A 19,589-nucleotide genomic window follows, 5' to 3' on the forward strand; every position below is an offset into this window, starting at 1 on the left:
TCCTTGTGTTTCCTCCAGTATCATTCTACTGTCATAGTCTGTCTGTGTCGATCGCAGCCAGCCAATGCATTTACAGAAGCCCAATTAAACTGACGTCTGTTTCCTTGACAGCCCATTAAGCTCCTGCCTGAGATGAGATGAGGCCGAATCGCTTTACGCGCTTGTGTACACAAGCGTGATGAGGAAATGCTACTCATTACCAAAAGCCAGAGAGGAGGGTAGAGAAGCCGTTTGGTCTGCGTAGTTTTTGGAAGGTTTAGCCATTTGTTGAGAAGTCAGACAAACAGACTGTGGCAGAAAAAGATTGAGATACAACTTCAGAAAGAGGAAACAGAAAAAAGATTCCATGCGAGATTACAGTGCGAGCTGCCTGCCATTCATCTGACCAATTTCCCTTGGCAGTTCTGAGCACTTAACCTTATGACGGAGATAAACTGCATGCGTGTACACAGACACACACAAAACCTTTTAGTAACTAGAATTAATAAGCCCTAAAGCAAGCAAAAGGAGAGTCTGGCAGAGAAAATGGTCCAATTACTTGTATCACACGGGGCGTTTAGAGCGGCGGAGGTCTGCCCGTCTGAGGGGGGATTGGAGGGAAAATACCGAAATTCAATCATTTCAGTTTTATCCTATTCACAGCTGCTTTGTTTCCATTTAGTGCTCCTGTGCTACCGTGATTTTCAATCAGAAGCCATGACAAAGGCTGAGTGGCGCACGGCGAATTACAGGCATTTACACGCGGCTGCACCATTTTCACAGCACTAACGTTGACCGGCTAGCACCGAATTTTTTTTATGTTAAGGGCAAAATGTCGCGGGCTTATATCGAGGCGGAGAGCCAGGTGGGTGGATAAAAGGCATGCCGGCACAATTGGTGGCATCTTCAAAGTGATGAGCTTGAACGTGGGACTACACTAAAACCCCAAAATACACTAGACATTCTCTCTCCCAGCAAACACAGCGAACAGAAACAGAGCAGACTGCAAATGAACATGAGCAGAGACAGAGAGAGAAAAACTGAGTTTTTCTTTTTGAAAAGGGGCGAGAATATTCATACTCTGACCTCAAAACACCAACTAAACCTGAATTTCTCTCCTCTGTTTATCCCTCTTTCCATACTTCTCCCATCTAACCTTTTAGTCTTCCTTCTCCACTTCCGCCTGTCTTCCATTTCAGGAAAGCAGCTATAACTGGCTTGTCAGAGCCGATAACTGTAAACACCTCGCTCTCTCTTCACACTACACTACACCACATCCTCAAATGTTATTTCAACTTCCTCTGCGGCTCCTTCCTTACCGTAATTATCCTTCTATCTTTCCTCCTTTGCAATCTCTTGTATGCTTCCACCCTCTATTTGCATGAATAAATAAATATGTGTCAATAAAAGAGCACGGTGAGCGGGAACAGCCTGTAAGGCAGAAGCCTATTATTTTTTTTCTGTCAACAGCATCAAGCAGATGCATGCGAAAGGTTTCTTTTGTTTTGCGCTGCTTCAACATATGGGCACATAACTCAGAAACTGCTGCATTTCTACTTGACACCTGCTCCCAACACGTTCCTCATCTCCATCTGCTGTCACAATTTACTAGACGAATGACAAATTTACCGACACGGCGAGTGAACGCAAAGAGAAGTTAGCCTTCACTCACCTCTTTGCACCAGCATGGTGACCTCACTGCCTTTGGGACACTTGCTGAGCAGGTCAACCACCTGGTTGTGGGACATGCTCTGCACATTTCTCTTGTTCACCTCCACGATGATGTCGCCCTCCCTGAGACCGCGGCAGCGTGGGTAGTCCACGATCTGTTTCACTCTTTGCCCCCCACCCCCGGGACTGTCAGCAATGGTGAATCCGAAGCCCTTGTCTCCTTTCTCCATGTGTACGGTGATGAGCTCTGGCTGCGTTGCGATGGATGAGGCCAGGGTGACTACATCACTAGGGTAGCCATGCTGGGAAGAGGTATCAGAAGCCACCTCTGTGGAGGGGCTGTGGGGTCGGGGGAGGCCGTTGACGGGGACCCCGCTGTTGGTTGGACCATTGTTGTTGTTCTGACTGCCGTGGCTGGACGGCGAATCGTAGCTGTTAGAGGTCTCCTGGCCGTTAACAATGATGGGCTCCTTGTTGTCGAGGATAGCCACTGAGGTAACCAGGCTGGTGTTTGGGTCGTCGGGGTCAAAAGGCAACGGATAGCCACGGCACAGCTCCAAGTTGACCATGGAACCAATTGGAATCGATTGGAAGATCTTCACAACTTGAGCATGGGTGTAGCCGAGCACACAGGTGTCGTTAACACTCACAATCACATCACCTTAAAGGGGTGAGAAAGAATGAAGTCCATTTATTTTTGTCAAGTAGAACATCCATCCATCCATCCATCCATCCATCCATATCCAAATCAGGGTCACCTGATGCAGCTACCCTTTGTTAATAAATACAGGATACTTACCAGTCTCCATCTTGCCATCAAGGGCGGCAGGGCCATCTAGGACTAGGCTCTTTATCTGCAGGAACTCATCTGGCTCATCCCCTCCCACAACAGTAAAACCAAACCCCCTACGACTCTTCTTCAGTTTGGTATTTATGAATGTCCCCTTCAGCTCAGATCGGTTCCTGGTAAAGAAAGGCTTCCCTCCTAAAAACACAGACACAGATAGCTCAGCTTTCACCACACTGGATGCTACAACAGATACTCAAGAACTGGGTTAAGCAGCAGTTGGATTCAGTTTGCAAAGCCCTGGAGCTACTAAACCTCCTCAGGTAAAGAATTATTGCTACAGTGAAGAGCCTTTGCTCGCTTGTGTCAAACCATCTCTGCGCAACCATCGCAGCAGGTATCATTAAATGCACAACAAATCTTCTCTGATTGGTGTTTGTCTTGAACAGGCAAGGACAACTGTCACTGCTTGACAATTGCTCACATGGTGCAAACAGGTCAAAACAGACCTATTACAATAAAATGATTAATTAGGTTAAAGGGAATGAACAGAATCATAAGCATCAAGTCAAACTGAAGGCTTAACTGATCCCATTTGGCAACTACATTAAAAGTTCATATAGAAAAGACTGAGTATGGTTGAATGACTTTCTTCAGCACATGAAACTCAGTGAAACATTGAGCAAGACCGGAAATAAGAAGCCCGAGTATAGACATGCAAAGCCTTTAAATCTGAACTCATCTACTGTTATCGCCACTGGAATCAGTCCATATTAACTTTTTGATAATAATGATCATTTATTACTTATAATTTTAATTTACAACGTGATGATGTGATGGGACAAAAACAGTTTAGACAGGAACTTATTTCAAAATAGTATGACACCACTTCAGCTCTTTGAATGTCTAATATGCAGGCTGCTGTTTGCTTTCACTGGCGGTTTGGCATTTGAAGACACAACAGGCGCACCAGATATCTGTAGCCTGAATAGCAATGACATTGCTTCAGATGAAGGTCACATGACCGTCGTGTTCGCATAAGCGATGTCTCCGGCTTGTTTCAATCAGCTGCTGAAATCTCATCTGAGAAGACATCTGTATCACTCCACACTGGTTGTGAGGGTTTAACTGAGACACATCTATTTGAAAAAAATTTGACAGTGATCTTGTGAAAGAACAACTGCTCAAACGACGACAACGACATCTAAACTCGATTCTCTTTTTCTTGACTTTGCTATCCAATTATACGGCATTAAGGATAAAGTTTATCTTTTCTACTAGGAATGAAAAACAAACAGATGAATACACAGGCACAGGCTGAGCTCCGCTTCTCTATTAAAGGACACGATGCATGCCAAACGCACAATACTTCGGATACACAAATGATTGAGGAGATGTTGGCAGAAAAGAAAATAAGAAGAGAGCGGATGATGAAGACTAAAGGAACGTCTGTGTGGTGACCTGCAGCACCACATTAGGTTATGGCAGCGCTACAGCTTACGCATTCAATGAAAAATGCATTACCCTTGGAGTCGGTCTGTGCCCTTGTGTTTTATTGTCTACATGCATGTGTGTTTTCATGCTCAGTGCCTTTTGAATTGGATTTTTTTTCCCCTAGACTAGGGAAAATGTAACTAAACTGTGTGCTGATATGGGTGGCTTTATCCACCAGGGATCTAGAGATGTAAGAACAGACCAGGAAGCGGGAGGAACATAAAAAGCAAGTGTGTTAGATTAAAAGATTTCAAAAGTGATGTCTTTCTATGGAGCAATATGGAGTGCCGGCACAGTCGAGCTAGCAGGAGTTTGAGACTGGGGGTGTGGAGGGAGGGGTAAGACAAAAAGATGGACAGCACCAAGCAGTTAAACCAAAGCAGAAAGCTGGGTGGGACCAGACAAAAGGCAGCGAGATGGCAAATGTGCGCTATAAAATAAAGAGATCGATGAGGGAGAAGGAAAAGGCTGCCGACAAAGCAGCAAGAGAGAGTAAGAGGGAGAGACAGGGTGAGGCAGTTAATTCTCTGCCATGGCTGTGCTAATTAGACAAGCTGCTAGTGGGAGGCCGGTATAAAAGGAACTGGCAACCAGGAGAAGGAAACCCACTGTAACGGCGAGACTCTCTATTTGTGTGTGTGTGTGTGTCACTAAATGATGGGTGAAATCAGGCCATTATGTGGAACAACACAGCAGAGGTTTCCTGAGAATCAACACGTTGCCACGATAAACACAGGCAGAGGGACATTTATGGAAGGGCACTCGGCAGAGCGTGTCTTCATAAAAATATGCAGACTGGACGCAATTTTGTTTAGTGCACGTGTCACGCGAGTTCAATTTGACTTATAAAAAATGCATGATGTGATTTATACAGAGAGCAGCTTTACAGTGTCAGTTCAGTTCTGGTCCTCCATCACGACAACTCAAACAGGGCCTGAGGCGCTGGCACAGGAAAACAAACTAAGCTGTAAAAGATGAATTTTGTTTAACTTATAATAAGTCGCTCTGGGTAACGCCGCCTGGAAACAAAAAAGTTATGCATAATCCTCATTTCGCTTGGTTGCAGGCTTTAGCTCTCTGAGGATGACAACTTACGTTTTTGTCCCATCGCGTTGGGCACTGCGGGCCCTGTCTGAGGGTCCCTGTAGGTCTCCTGGTGGTTGGCAGCATAGCTAGCCAACGGAGCCCCTGCCATCGTCGAGTCTTCGATCCATTCTGCAACAGCGAGAGGCACATATTCTCGAGATGGAGTCTAGACAGGTGCAAAGTTGTCCTACTTGAACGAAACTGAGGCTAAGACAACACGTCCTGCTGTGCTGTGTGCTTGCAACAAAGCAAATGCAGCTCCGATGAAGCCGACAGAACTACTGTGCAGCGTGTTAATTACAGTGGATGAAAGATTGATGTGAAGCCTTCTACCCACTACAGATTCATGTTTCACTACTGAGCTCAGTATGAACACATGCATTAATATGGTTTCGCATCTCTCTTCTCAATAAAACTGGTGGTGTGGGAAACCAGAACAACTGATTCCCTTTTTCTTGACTGCCTACCACCTTTGATTAATCACCTTGCTAGACTGCAGTTTGTCATAATATTCATAACAGATAGATGAAGTAAACACGTGTTTAAAAAACTGATTTTTTTTTTTTTCATTTTTATCTTTTGCAGAGAGATTCAACCTTCAATTAGGGGGAAAAAAAAAAATCAGCAGGTGAATCTAATGTTTTATGCTGAATGAGCAGAATGTGGAGTGCAATAGGAGAATTCCCTCTTGAGCTGACCTGCATTTGCAATTAATTTCACTGTAGGGTGTCCTTATGAATATGCAAAGAAAGGAGGGCAAGAGCATCACTGAGCTACCCGTTGCTTGGTTTTGGGCAGCTGTCTCAGAAGAAGTGTTTGGGAAGAGTTCTTATTAGTGTTACAACTGGCAGCATTTTATTAAGTAACACAAAATTAAGGGTCTCCACTCCAGCTCTTAAGCAGGCAGGTGGGAGCCAAACTTACCTGTCGTTACCTTCGTCCAATTTATAACAAGCAAACGAGAATCAAAAGGTAGCACAGAAAACTGAAATTAACTTCAAAAAGGCTGCGTGGTGCAGCCGCAAATAATAGTTATGCCTTTATGGGAGGTCACTTAGCAAATCATAAGGCAGGAGCTGGCAGCAAAAATAAAACCGTAGCAGTAATAGGCATTGGCAGATAAAGTCACACTCGCTCATACTCACACAGACAGACACGCAGAGCATGCAGGCAACTCATTTATACACATGAATAAGAAAGAAAGAAAATGACGCCCCTGGTGGGGGCTTGTGAACGAACCTCGGATGTAGCGCTCACCTTCAGGTGGCTGCTGGCTCTGGGGCTGAGGCTGCTGAGGCTGCTGCTGTTCCAGCTGCCTGCGCTTCTTAGCCTCTAGCACCGGATTTTCATACTGGGTCTTCCTGTTGATATGACTTTGGGACGGTGGAGGGAGTGGATAAAAAGAACATAAGAATACAGAACAAGATGTAAGGGGGGGGGGGGGGGGGGGGGGGGTAAAGATCAGCAGGAGAGTAGAGCACAGCAGGGACACGGAGAAGAGGATAAGGTAACAGCAGAGCGGGAGAGGGTCAACAAAGGGCGAGGGGATTGGGGTGGGGAGTGGAGAAACATGGCGATAAGCTTTGATTAATACATGGTGGCACAATGCACACACACCCACGCTTACACAGAAACCTCTCTTTGAGATGCACATGACACAGCCGTGCCTACAAATCACATCAAATAAATCCTTTTGTGCTGATGGCTTAATTTCGCTGAAACCACAAACATCTTTCACATTACAGCCTGGGAGGTCTCCTACTAACCTAACTAGCACTGAAAAATGGAACCTGAAAGTGCCAAATTATACAGCAAATGAAGGAAACTGTGAATAATGTATATTAGAAAAAATATTGCAGAAACAAAGGGGGGGGGGGGAGAAGAAATGCCACAGCCTTGGGCCCACAGGTGCTGCTTTGAACAACATAAAACAAAAACAAAAAAAAACAAACTAAAAAAACCCCCGCATAAAACATATTTGTATTAATGCTGAGGCCCAGGGGCTTCACACAATATGAGATACGCACATATGTGCTCGCACAAACACGCTCGCTGCATATTTTTGTTCATTTTTTTCCGAATGTTAATGACACAAACAATGGCCTACATTTTCCAGGACACAAAAGGACTGAAATAGCTGAAGCAAGAATCTGGCTGTGATGTCTTCCATTAGCAGTGAGGTTAAGAGTTTTTGTTGCTTGAAAGAAAAAAAAAAAAAAAAGACATGTGTGGATGTACTTCTATTTATGCACACGAAGAAGAAGCTGGGAGCTATTTCTAGATTTTTCTGCGACGTCAGCCTGTGCACTTACTCAACGTAGTAGACTCCATACACTGGATCATCTATTTTCTCCCATCCTGGAGGAAGTTCTGTAAAGAAAAAAAAAAGATAATGAGACAAAGAAAGTAAGTAAATCTTGACTTGCAGGAAGCCGTGTATTGAGCCATTTGAGGCAAAGCCAGGAAAGACCTTTTGCCACGTCATTGTAATCGGCCCGTCAGTCAGTCTCCGAGGCCAGAGCAGCTCAACAGCTTCACAGGCTGTCTGGCTGTTCTCACCTCTGTCCCCCTCACAATGCTGACATTTCCACCCATCAGATAAGAACAGAGCAAGACCCCCCATGGGCGCAGGTGGATGTATGAATGCGGGGAGGGGGGTAGAGAGATGAAAGGCACATGAGAAGGAAATCGTGAGAAGGAAGTGGACAGGAGCACGGGAAGTGGGAAGAAATACAGGGAAAAAACGGCAATGAAGAAGAGGCGGGTAAAGTTACAAATGACAGGAAGCAGGTGGAAAATTCGAGACTTAGAAACCTTTGTGCAAAATACATTGAAGCTAAAAAGACATGTACTAAATTCTGTGAGATGATTGGTTGGTTTCTGAATGAACAACTTCTCTTCTTTTCTTTCCCCTCATACAGAAGAAAAACAACATTCTACAGAATATCACACAGAAACACACGTCTCTAATCAGTGCGCTGGAAAGGTATGGTCGAAAAGTACCTGTCCTTGGCTAAACAAAGGCACCGAGGCTCTTTAGTTTTCACATGGATCGCTAAGTGTCTGGTAGAGATTGTTGCAGATTTGACTTCACATTCGTCTCTTTGTGGGCAGAATTAAAACCTGCTTGAGTAGAACTGAAAGGGACTGTTCACACTGATGTAAGCACACGTGTGCGAACGCTAAAACACGTGAAAAGGTGAAACTTAAAAGATGACCATAGAAAGACATGAATATGATGCCAATGTGCAAACTTGCTGCAGCGCAAAGCTGTTATCTTCAACAGAGCCATCTGATTCACTTCTCCAGCCTGATTACAGCAGCATTGATTACTGGCCATCCTCCACACAGATAATGTCAGACGCTTCTAATTGGCTACAAACAGAGATTGTCCGGTAATCCTCTCCTGTGACGAATAAGTTCTACATATTATTATTATTATTATTATTATATTTATATTTCTTCATACATTCTTATATATTTCTATACTGTGTATTTGTGTATTGTGTATTTTGTTGTACAGTTATTTCATTTTTAACTTTAATTTTTATATTTTATTCCTTCCTAGTTAAATTTACCCTTTTTAATTTTCATATTTATTTCCTATCTTATTCATAGCCTTTTTTTTTTTTCTTTAGGTCACGAGCAGTTGTGTAAGCATTTCACTGCATATCGTACTGTGTATGACTGTGTATGTGACAAAATTTGAATTACCCCCAGCCAATTTCTGCTCTGCCCTGCATGCAAGTAGATAGTAATTACAATCATCCAACTTGGAGAGCTTCCCTCTGCTTTTTAATAAGGAGGACCTCGGCTGGAGTGGAATCAGCTGCAGATGCAGACGCACAGAAACACGCCGCCGCGGTCTACATATTAATTTATCATTTGTAAGTGAAACCAGAGCCAACAGCTCCGTGCGTGTAAGCGGCTCGGGCTTCTGTGGGTTCCGTCTTTTTCTACACCTGCTGAAGTGCATCTAAAAGCACAAGCGGCAAAGAAGAAATGCAAGGTTACGGGAAAGAGATGTCGCGAGGGTGAACGCGCAAGGCGAGCACGGTAAATTATCATTTAGATGTTTTGAACTGGAACGTTAAATGGAATGCGGTCCCGCCTGGCGTCACGCACAAATTTTAATCACCCACGTTATTTCACACTGCACTAGTTCCACTCCGGGAGGACCACCTGTGTGTGTGTGTGTGTGTGTGTGTGTGTGTGTGTGTGTGTGTGTGTGTGTGTGTGTATGTATATATAAGCGCAGAGAGAGGACGTTCTGTGCTGCAAACCTACTAAAAGCCTGGCATTGGTTTCGCTGTGTTTGCAAACACAGATGACAACAGCAAAGACAAAGGGAGAGAAAGTCGTCGCTCATTAAGCCGTGTTTTGCTCTCACCCCGTGTCCCTCTTCCCACTTTCTAGAACATATTGTGATTTCGAGGGGGAGACGAGCGTGATGAGTTACGCGTTTAACTGTTCGCATCTCATTCTGTTGATATAGAGCTGTGATTGATTTCTCCGGAGGAAGAGTCTGCCACAGAGAGGCACTTCTCGCGCACGTGGGTGTACGTGAGAATTTGGGCATGCGTGCCGGCGTTCATAAAAAGGCTTTCGTCTGCTCGTCTCCTTCGAGAGCAGGATTTAATTGCGGTTTCTGTGCCCACCTGCATCGGAGGGCGCCGATCGATAATTATTGAGCATGTTCATCCAGTTGAGGATGTCTTGTGGACAGGGTTGGGGGGGTTGTCTGACCTGAAGATTTAAGCGCTGTTGATGCTTAGCAATTGGAGTGGGTTTAAAAATAAAGAAATAAAAGCGTGATAGATTCTCCGTTTTCCTTGGCAGCATCTCATCAACCTGTTTGGATCTGGTGTGCTCTCTTTTTCCTGCTTTTATTGCTTTTTGCTGGAAACACCTTCTGCTGCTCGGGACAAAAAAAAAAAAGAGCTGGAGAGACTAAAACGAAGCCGTTTCTCTGTAGTTGAACCCTTTCATATTACATTTAACCATTTTAAACAGTGCTAATATAGAATATATTTACTAAAGCAGTAATGACGGTGATGAAAACATCCTACATTCATACAGATTTTCATCACAGTATTAGATGTGGGCGTTTATATTTTTCCCCCCCTTGTATTGCACCGTGTACCCCCAAGTGAAGTCCAAACATGTCAATCATTATTCTGATATATTTCCTCTAATGGAATAATTCATTACAGGTGCATAACAGTGCGGGGCATCATCTCCAGACACCATTTATCCTGCACAGGTGGCCTCACCGCTCTGTCTGAGAGGCTAGTTAGTGTGCTGATGGGCATCAGAACAAAGAGCCTGTAGCTGTCTGGCTCAGACAAGCACATTAGGAAACCATCATTACAACAATCTTCTCTGGATCAGCTTTTTGCCTCTTATGTCTGATATGATGGCCTTCTGATGTGGGAGTGTTTTGTAAGGCTGTGCAGTGTGGCACCTGCATGGCTGGTGGCATGTGGGTTTGATGACAATTATGTTCAAGTCCGCATACAAACGCACATTTAAAAATCCCACGTACTAATGGAAGGGCAGACAATTGTCATGATGTGTCATTTCTGAATGATTAAAGTCACAGTAACCTAACTGATACATGTCAAAAAGATGAGAGAAGTTCCTACCTAGGTCATTATCCGGCTCCTCTGTATGTACCCCTTCTACTCAGTCGAGTGGACGGCACAGCAGCGCCACAGGATTGTTGTTGGGAAGGCAAAGGCAGGGGGGGTGGATTGAAGCAGAAAGACAAACATCTGTGAGTTAGGCGGCTGCAATAACAACATCTGGACACTGGGTGGCAAGATTTAACCAAAACCAGAGCAACAACCTCTGAAAAACCATGTTTACTAAAATCAGGCGGCACTAAAGACTGGATCTCTGAATGTGGTTTGACACCATAATGGAGTTGAGCTTGTGACCTTTTCTTTTTCTGTATACTGCAACAATAGACTACAAAATTGGGGAAGGCAATTAATGGAAGGTGTAGGTCTTGTTGCTCCAAGAAACAGCTGGAAGAAGAGCAAAGGTGGCACCAGCCAATGGACTGCACACCATTTTCTGTGACCCAATACTGACACCTAAAGACTAAAAGGGTGAACCTCTCAGATGTGTTATCTGAGTCTGAGTTTTTGGGTACGGTGTAGAAAAACATGCTCTAAACAACGGAACAAAACAAAATGAAAAAATATCACCTCCTTTAGCTTACAGAAGATTTTGCACAAACATTGACAGACAGACACATACCATCATCTTCAGATTCTTCCAGGGGTTTCTGAGGTTTGTCCAGGCACCGAGGGTCTATCCAGGAGGTCGTCCTTGTATTGTGGCTAAGCAGAACACACAAGACAGGCCAGACAAGACAAATTATTAGAGGGTAGCTAATAGACGTCGGAAATTTGACCCTGGAACAGGTGGAATGAATGATTTATAAAAAAGAAAAAGGTGACACACGGCACTTTATCATTAACTGAAAGCCCTGAAGGTTAAACAGGAAACATTTAAATCTGAGCAAATTGGAATGCTTTTACCATGTTAATAATAGTAAAAAAGAACATTATGATTGTTCATTTTAATGGGTGTAGAGAAGAATAACACAGCTGGAAGGATCCTAAAAAAAAGAACAATATAAACGTAAGTAAGTTACAGTGGATATTTAAAGTTTTATGCCTCATATTAAGGAATTTCAAATCTATTAGAATCTGTTTGACAAGTAACAACAACAAGGAGTAAGGCATCATAGATAGAAAGCATGACCAGGTAATCTGTAATAAATTTCTCTCTAATTCTCTATACTGCAGACTTTAAATTGGTTAAAGGTTCATGGCTGTAGGAGCGATGCAGGAGGAACTCTTTGGTATCCTGAATTATGCTTCATGTAGCCGCTGGTAATGTACGCTGCATTCTTTAAACTTTCATGCTTCCTAAAGCCTTCGAGTACTCTCCACAGCGACACACGTCTGTCACATTAAAAAGAAACCTGGATCGGGTTTAGACGGTGCAGACAGTACAGAAAGAGAGTCAGCCATGAGAAAATGTGTCACGTTAGATAAAGTCATGTCCCATTTTAAACAGAGTTTAATCAAAATGAAAGGAAGCTTCATTCAGCCACATTGACAGTGAACACTGATAATATCTGATTTATGAGTAAGCACTACTTTAATCCGACCTTTGGTACTTACTCTATAAAATAGACCTCTCCGTTCTCGGTATAGGCCATCTCCCAGTTGTCGGGCAGAGGTCCCAGCGGATCCTCTGGGGGAGGATGGCTCAGGTGAGTGTGTGTCTGCTGTGTGCTCTCCGTGATGGCCGGTGGTGAGGGGGTTGTCCCAGCGTAGGACAGGTCACTCTGGCGGGGGGCGAAAGGGCGCACCGAGTGATGAATCTCGTCTAATTCACTAGAGTCTCCTGGAGGGACAAAAAACCCAGAACACACACAGCCTGGTGTCAAAAATCTGTCAACTAAAGGACGCCAGTAACACTTTCAAGGAGCAACAAGTAGCTGTGAAAACAATGAGTTAACCTTGGGACAATGGTGCGCTCCATTTCAAGCTGGGATTTCCAAGCTACCAGTTGTCAACCGGAAAGCTCCCACCAAACCCAACTCAGCAATCCAACATGGCAGCAGTGCACGTAAACATGAGTGAAACTGTAAAACTTGCAATCTGCTGCACTACTGTTGTGCATCTGTGACTCGCTGAATGAGCCACACACAGAGCACTGACCGCACTTTACTAGAATGCACTCAATTAGGAAATTCCATTTGCTCTGGAAGATGGCCGAGGCAAATGGAACGCATCACGAGATCAACTAAAGAAAAGACAACTGTCTTCAAATAAACAAGTGCTCCTGTTGATTACACCGTTTTTTTTAAAGTATCGTCACAAGATACAGCCTATTATGTAACCTTAAAGTCTGTGCGGTAATAGAAAAAAAAACATACATTTCCTAATACATTAAGAATTATTGAAACATCATTTGAATGGGAGTTTGGAAGAATTCCAGTCATTTAGTGTATTTCTATAATGTTTTAAATTTCCATAGGAATAAAAATATCACCTGCCTGAGCAGTCTGAATAATTTAAAGACTAAAATATTTGAAAAAAGTTTCATGAGGCTGTAAAAATCCACAACTAGATGACAAGAAAGCCTCATGTCAGTGAGTTTCTGCATCTACTTATTGAATGAAATCAGTTATGTTGCTATAGCATGTTTCCATTTATCCCAATAACTTCCTAAAGACAGAAGTTATTTGGGCTTGTTTCTTTCCTCCTTCAGTAAAGAATGCTGAGTGGGCAGTTCACGCCTTGAAAGTGCTAGCACCTTGCTTCCTGCCGGTTCATTTCCACACTCACACTCGAGTGGCACTTGTCACACAATCACAGAGAGTTAAACAACTTCTGGTGCCACATTTGAAAAACACATGTCAGCCACAGAGCTTTAAGGCTGAAACTCCTTCAATTTCCTACTCACTGACTAACAAGGAAATCCCAAAAATTACTCCAGTTCATTTCTTTAATGTCAAACAAGCAGCACTGCTGTCATTTTACCAACTTAAACTTAATTTAATGGACTATTATCCCCCCAAAATCAATTTCACATATGGAATCTGCTCAGGTGTCTAATGCTCGCAGCCAGATGGCACTATTTTACATGTGTGGATGCAGATACGCAGGCAGCAGATGTAGTCAGAGCCAGAGACCACTTACTCACCAATCAAAGAAGTTCTTGTATTCTGCAGCCCCTCTCCACAGCAAAGGGCTCTTTCTCTCTCCACTTCTTTTGTGCTTTCTCCTACTTCTTTTCTGAGCTTATCCTTTTTCACAGTATAAAAACCTCCCCTGCTTGTTTCTTTCTCCCTTTTCAGTCGTTTCTTTTTTAGACTTGCCCTCTTTCTCAGTCACCTCCTCTTTCTATTTAATTTCCTGCTACCTTCTCTCCACTTGCATTCGCCTCCCACTTTATCCATCAGCTCTCAAATGATTTTTCTCCCCCGCTTCTCCTCTCCCAAAAAATAAAAGAGTGAAAGAAAGTGATTCTCAGGCTGATCTGCAGGGTCTGTTTGCTTTGGTGTCCAAATCAGCTGAAGGAGCGGTGAGTCCCGTGAAACAAGGAGGAGTTAAAAACAACCACAGCTGCTAGGTGGTTACAGGCAAAGTGTGAGAAAGAGGAAAGATCTCTTTGAAAATGCAGATAAGCATTTAGAAGTGTCAGATGTGATGTATCACTTTGGGTCTTCTCTGTGAAAAGAAGGCAAATTTAATTTAGCTTTGGGTCTGCTGCCAGCCTTCTGGGTCCATTCTTTTATCTTCTGTCCAAAGTTGTATTCAAATGAATGTCAGACAAAAATGCTGCTCTTAACACCTGGCTTCAAAACATGGCTTACACGCATCTTGAGTGACCATTTGCTTTTTGATTTCAGGTGCCAAGCTCACACCCTGCTTGAGAGAAGGACACACACATCTGTGCTGAGCTGGCCAGAGAAGATGAGTGCACTGTGTGGTGCCACAGCTTGTGTACACAGCTACCAAGGCATTAGTGCGGGCAAATCAACTGTGCTTTGGTTTGGTATTCACATTATTTTATTTAGTATTTGCTTTTCTGGCTCCACTCATATAGTATTCAATACTATATTGGATAGAAATCAATTATCAGTTCCTCCAGGAAACACTTTTCAGATTAATAATTAATGAAATAAAAATGAACAAAATCATTTGAGATGCTTTAAAAGATCTTATTTTGTCAGATCACTTATCTGAAGTCTAACACCAATTTATGTAAAGGAGCGTTATCAGCAAGCAATCAAGTATTAATGTACTCAGTGTACACGTAAAAACAGTGCTCTGTCAGTGTTCCCTTCATGACTCAATAATGGGATATTCTCGTCTCATCAGTTTAAAATTTTAACCAACTATAGTTGTTATTCATTTAGAGTTATTCACTTCAGTCTCCCTCATGTTTTGCTAATCTGACTTGAGTAAATGTAACTTTGCAGATGGTTTAAACCGTGGCTCTTATTATGCATTTGTTATAGCAGAGGGTTATTTTCTTCAACATGGCAGCGTCCCTGACAGAGCCATACATGGTCATTTATACACGTGCTGTTGTACTCTTCACTAAAAGCAAACAGCAGAGTGCTTCTTCAATGCACAAAATCATAGAGATACAATGCTCAGTGTTACTCGAGTGTCAATCTAAACTTATAAGAGACTCTCCGCCCATCCGATTTCCTCTCCTTCCTCCGCACGTACCTGTAAAGCTGCTGTTCATGTCATGGAGGTCCTCGTCGTCCTCCTGCTGCTGCTCTCCAGGCACTAATCCAGCATTGTGCATGTCATTGTAGGACTTGGAGCGTCGGGGAGTGGAGTGCTGTGAGCCCGGCAGGCTACTCCTGAGCCCGTCTGGCAGTGGGGCATCACCGCTGTTACCACTACTGCTAATCACTTTCCCACTGGGGGGCTGCACTGGTGGCTTGGGTGTCCCATAATAGTTACCTAGGTGATGAAGGAGGCAGAAGGGAAGATGGGCGGGGATCAGAAAGACACAGAAAAGAGTAGTGGGAGGGCATAAGAGGAGGGGTCAAAGGGCCTTTTGTGTGTGAGTGAAGTGTGTGTATGTGTGTGTGTGTGTGTTGAAGGGGGTTTAGTCACAGTCTTTGTATGCAAATTGTCAAGTTGAGTTTGTCTGTGGGAGAATGCTAATCTCCAAAGCAAAACTGCTTTTGTTCTTTTTTTGTGTTTAATCTCAAAAAAAGTTTCACAAGCAGCACCCCCCCCCCCTTTTTTGTTTTATAACTAAACAGTTACTCTATTTCTCAAATCACTTTTTACTGCTATAGCTTAATTAGGCTGATATTTTCTAAGTCAACCTTAAACTCCAGTTTCTCAGATAACAGATACTCTGACACATGCACAGCACCTGCTTTCCTCCATAAAAATCCTCTCCATTTCTTCAGTACCAGTGCAACATTTTGGTTTAACTGAAAAATTCAAATTCAAACATACAGAAAATCACTCATGCTCATCCAAAGAGTAACCAGGCAGAGGTAAAGAGACTGTACCATCTGCAGACCAGCATCTAAAGCCACAGTTTTAATGAGCGAATGGTGTTTGCTCCAAAATATAAGTAAGCTATACTGAGCTAGTCTAATTATTTTGCATTGGCTTGAGTACAATTAATCAACCGTGCTCACAGACCTAAAGGATAAAATAATTAAATTCTAGAAGCCGATAGTTACAGATGATTCATAGTTTGAACTTTACATTATCAGACGTGAAGATATAATAACAGCGAAAAACCTGCAGTCAAACATGATGGAATTGTCCAAGAGGATAATGTTTCTGCTTTTCTGTAAGAGCAAAACACCCAGGTTTACACCATGCATAGACTGAAGAAGGTGGACTGATGTTTACATACTGTAGTTTCAGTTGTCAGTTATTATACGCAGTCTCGAACCACATTTTAGATCCTAACCAAGCTTCAGACTTTACTCTCACACACTTCAGACCTGTCTGAGGTCCATAACTGTATTTTGACAGGCATTTCAAAACATGATGTAATAGATATGATGGGAAAAGCAAACTACATGACAGTTGACTTGTCATGTTGCAGAGCTCTGTGTGTGCCCTCTGCTTAGTAAAGACAGAGGCTTTTGTGCTCTCTGCAAGTTTCATTATGGGCGTATCTTTGTGTGGAAATAAATAAAGTTTAAAAACTCACTCAGAAGAAGAGTAAAAGCTGTCTGAGATTTGTAAAATGGGTCTGTGTTGAACAAATGTGCTGTGTAGAAGTATACGCCTGTGCCTTTGTATCTCTTCCAGGAAACTGTTAGCTCAGTACGGTATCTAAATGTTATTCAGTTAATTTCACACCTTTACACTGTGTCGCTTATTCAGAAAAATAGCAAAAGCTCAAACAAACTACAAAACGAGTCTTCTAATACAATACAAGCAGCAGGTTTTAAAGTGATTTAAACCCTGTTTGTGTTATATTGTTGTTGGTAGAGATGGGAGGCTCGATCTGTTGGTTCTACTTCTAAGATTCACCTGTCCAGGTGTCTGCAGGAGGGTGGGTTTTTTTCCTTTTTAGTTGGCAAGGCTCAACAAGAAGAGTCAACTACAGCAACCTTTCTAATTTACCATCATATGTTCCTATCTCCAAGAGGGTCCCACTTTTCTCCAATTCCAGGAATTGCTCCACTGAGAGGAAGTCGTAGTCCACGCCAGGAACTTCTCCTTCACGTGGGGCACGGGTAGTACCTAGACAGAAAAACAGAGAAACGTAAAGTTAGACCACTTCTTTTTTTTTCCATTTCATTATGTGACATTTCATCACCTTGGGAATCTGAGTGCTATGATGTCAAATGAACTGCCATGTGAACCCTTTGGGATTTCCCACACACACTTGTTCCACCTTCCTCCCCATAATGCTAATCTTTCTGTTCCTATATCCTCTCGTTTAAGTTATGCATATATATCCACATGCATTAGAAGCCTCCATCGCAATTGGTGCAGAGCGAGTTGCAAACAGCAGAGCCTAAAAGAATGATTATCACTTGTCTGCAATGATGTTATTTCTCGGGTGGGGTGTGAAGTATTGTAGTGGCACCTCAGTGAGAGCCTGCCATATGTGCCGGGGTGGAATGGGAGTGTGTGTGTCTGTTTCTGAATTGGCATGCAGCCTGTGAAATTCTAGCACTTGCCTTTAATGGCTGCAGACAGTTGGCCGGTGTGGCACCAGCGGTAAACAGCTTTACACATGAAACGCTGTGTTTCTAGTTAACCATTCAATGTTTGCCTGACTAATGCGATTTCCACGCTATTGTACGCGCCGCTCTGAAGTTCTCTTTAGCGTTATCTCACTCTCTACCTAATTGATTTTATCCTACTCCAAAAATCGAATTATTCTGGCACAAATAAAAGCATCCAGTGCCCATGGCAAAATATCTTTGTCTTCTATTTAGTGACAGCAGAGGGCTTTCCCTGCTTTGCCTACTTCCCTTGAAACCCCTTTCTTCCATCTCCCGATCTGTCTTATCTTGCAATCATTTTGTCTCCAGTGGGCTGCTAAGCAATAAGCTGGTAAAAATAGATGTGTGAGAATATGGGGAGAGGCTCCCACTGCAGCCACGTTCGGTGACACTGGTGATAAATCACAGATGCGCACATCCTAACTCGAGCAAGCGTACAATGCACACAGAGAGTTTCCACGTCTGAAGATAATGAATCTCTTATACAAATATTCTTGACGTGCATCAACTCAATCATCTATTACAGTATATCGCCTATTCTATCACGGTTATATGCCATTGTATGAAGGACACAGACAGGGATAATCTTCTTGTGCATTACCAGAATTCGCAAGTAGCGCCCGCAAACATCTAATCGCTTGCGCACCAAGAGGAAATTGATTTAAAGTCAATCGGATACCAGTTGCTCTTTGCACGTTCCCAGGCAGAATTTGTTTTTGCCGAATGTCAACCGTAAAGAGTGCTCAGACAAGCCGGAGTGTCCAGCCGACTGTCAGTTCACTTCGCATACAAAAGCGGCCATTGATTCGACTCCATTTAGACGGTGCTGCTCTTAGAAAACTAAATAGGAAGAATTGTGACCAGTGTTTCAAAGGGGGTGTTAAAAAAAAAAGGGAGAAAAAAAAAGCAGAGCCTTGGCTTATACCCAGGGTTAAGACACTGTTATCGCTATAGGCCTAATTAATTCAATATCCCCTCCCCACAAAAGCTCCATTGACCAAACTGTGGAATGGTACGAGCAAGAAAGACAGGTTGAGAGCCGAGCATAGAGACTCCTGCGACTGTGCTAAGAGTTAATGTAATCCAGCTGCTGGTGCACACAACGAAGCCTCGGAGATTTGTTGTGAGGGTGTTCATCTAAAGCTGGCTGCCTTGGGGCTTAATGGTTTCAGCGTATTCACGAGTTGAGTTGGGTAGGTGGGTGTTATGTAGAAAGAAAAAAAAAAATCATCATTAGCATTTCAGGAAGATGATCAAGGAAAAATGGTAAGACACTGGCAGTCACACTGTAATGCTGGTGGCTCAGAGCTGCTGCCGCTGCATCAAAAACATCCCTCCAAAAAACTTAAAGCATTGCAGCCTGCAACTGTATGACACACACAGCAATGAAAAACTGTTTTTTATAAGGAAAGAATAGAAACATTTAAGTCATTTATGCTTCTACAAGCATCCCGGGCCTGAGTTTCTGCTAATGAGAGGAATAATACAATGTGGGCAGGAAAGTTGCTAACTTGTGAGAGAAAGAAGTTTGTTTTCCAGTTACAACTCCTTTAGCTTCACAACTTCCTTGTCAAAAATAGGACCACATAGTTATGGCTCCATTAGAGAAAGCATGCACGATGTAAGGCATGACACGCCAGCATTTACATCACGCACAGTCGATTAACCCTCTGAATGGTACTTCCTGTGGTCATTTTCGGAAAGCATCGATAAAGCTGCTCACCTAAACTGCTCAACTCATATTCCTGCCTGATACTGAGCACTACCCATTAACGCGTTGCATCCCACTTCAAGATACTGCCACAC

The 19,589-nt window shown here is 43.1% G+C and overlaps 1 protein-coding gene across 1 annotated transcript in view; it reads right to left on the reverse strand.

Moving 5' to 3' along the window:
- Nucleotides 1–19,589, reverse strand: part of magi1b (membrane associated guanylate kinase, WW and PDZ domain containing 1b) — an 80,596-nt gene that overhangs the window by 40,356 nt on the left and 20,651 nt on the right. Inside the window, exons 3-12 of the mRNA XM_040028552.1 lie at nt 17,173–17,292; nt 15,286–15,528; nt 12,217–12,442; nt 11,282–11,364; nt 10,663–10,698; nt 7,330–7,387; nt 6,257–6,390; nt 5,027–5,146; nt 2,450–2,635; nt 1,652–2,311 (exon numbers count right to left, since the gene is read on the reverse strand). Coding sequence (XP_039884486.1) covers nt 1,652–2,311; nt 2,450–2,635; nt 5,027–5,146; nt 6,257–6,390; nt 7,330–7,387; nt 10,663–10,698; nt 11,282–11,364; nt 12,217–12,442; nt 15,286–15,528; nt 17,173–17,292 — 1,866 coding nt within the window. The remainder of the gene's footprint in view (nt 1–1,651; nt 2,312–2,449; nt 2,636–5,026; nt 5,147–6,256; nt 6,391–7,329; nt 7,388–10,662; nt 10,699–11,281; nt 11,365–12,216; nt 12,443–15,285; nt 15,529–17,172; nt 17,293–19,589) is intronic.

The sequence above is a fragment of the Simochromis diagramma genome, unplaced genomic scaffold, assembly GCF_900408965.1.
Source record: "Simochromis diagramma unplaced genomic scaffold, fSimDia1.1 OVJJ01000483.1, whole genome shotgun sequence".
Taxonomy (NCBI): Eukaryota; Metazoa; Chordata; class Actinopteri; order Cichliformes; family Cichlidae; genus Simochromis; species Simochromis diagramma.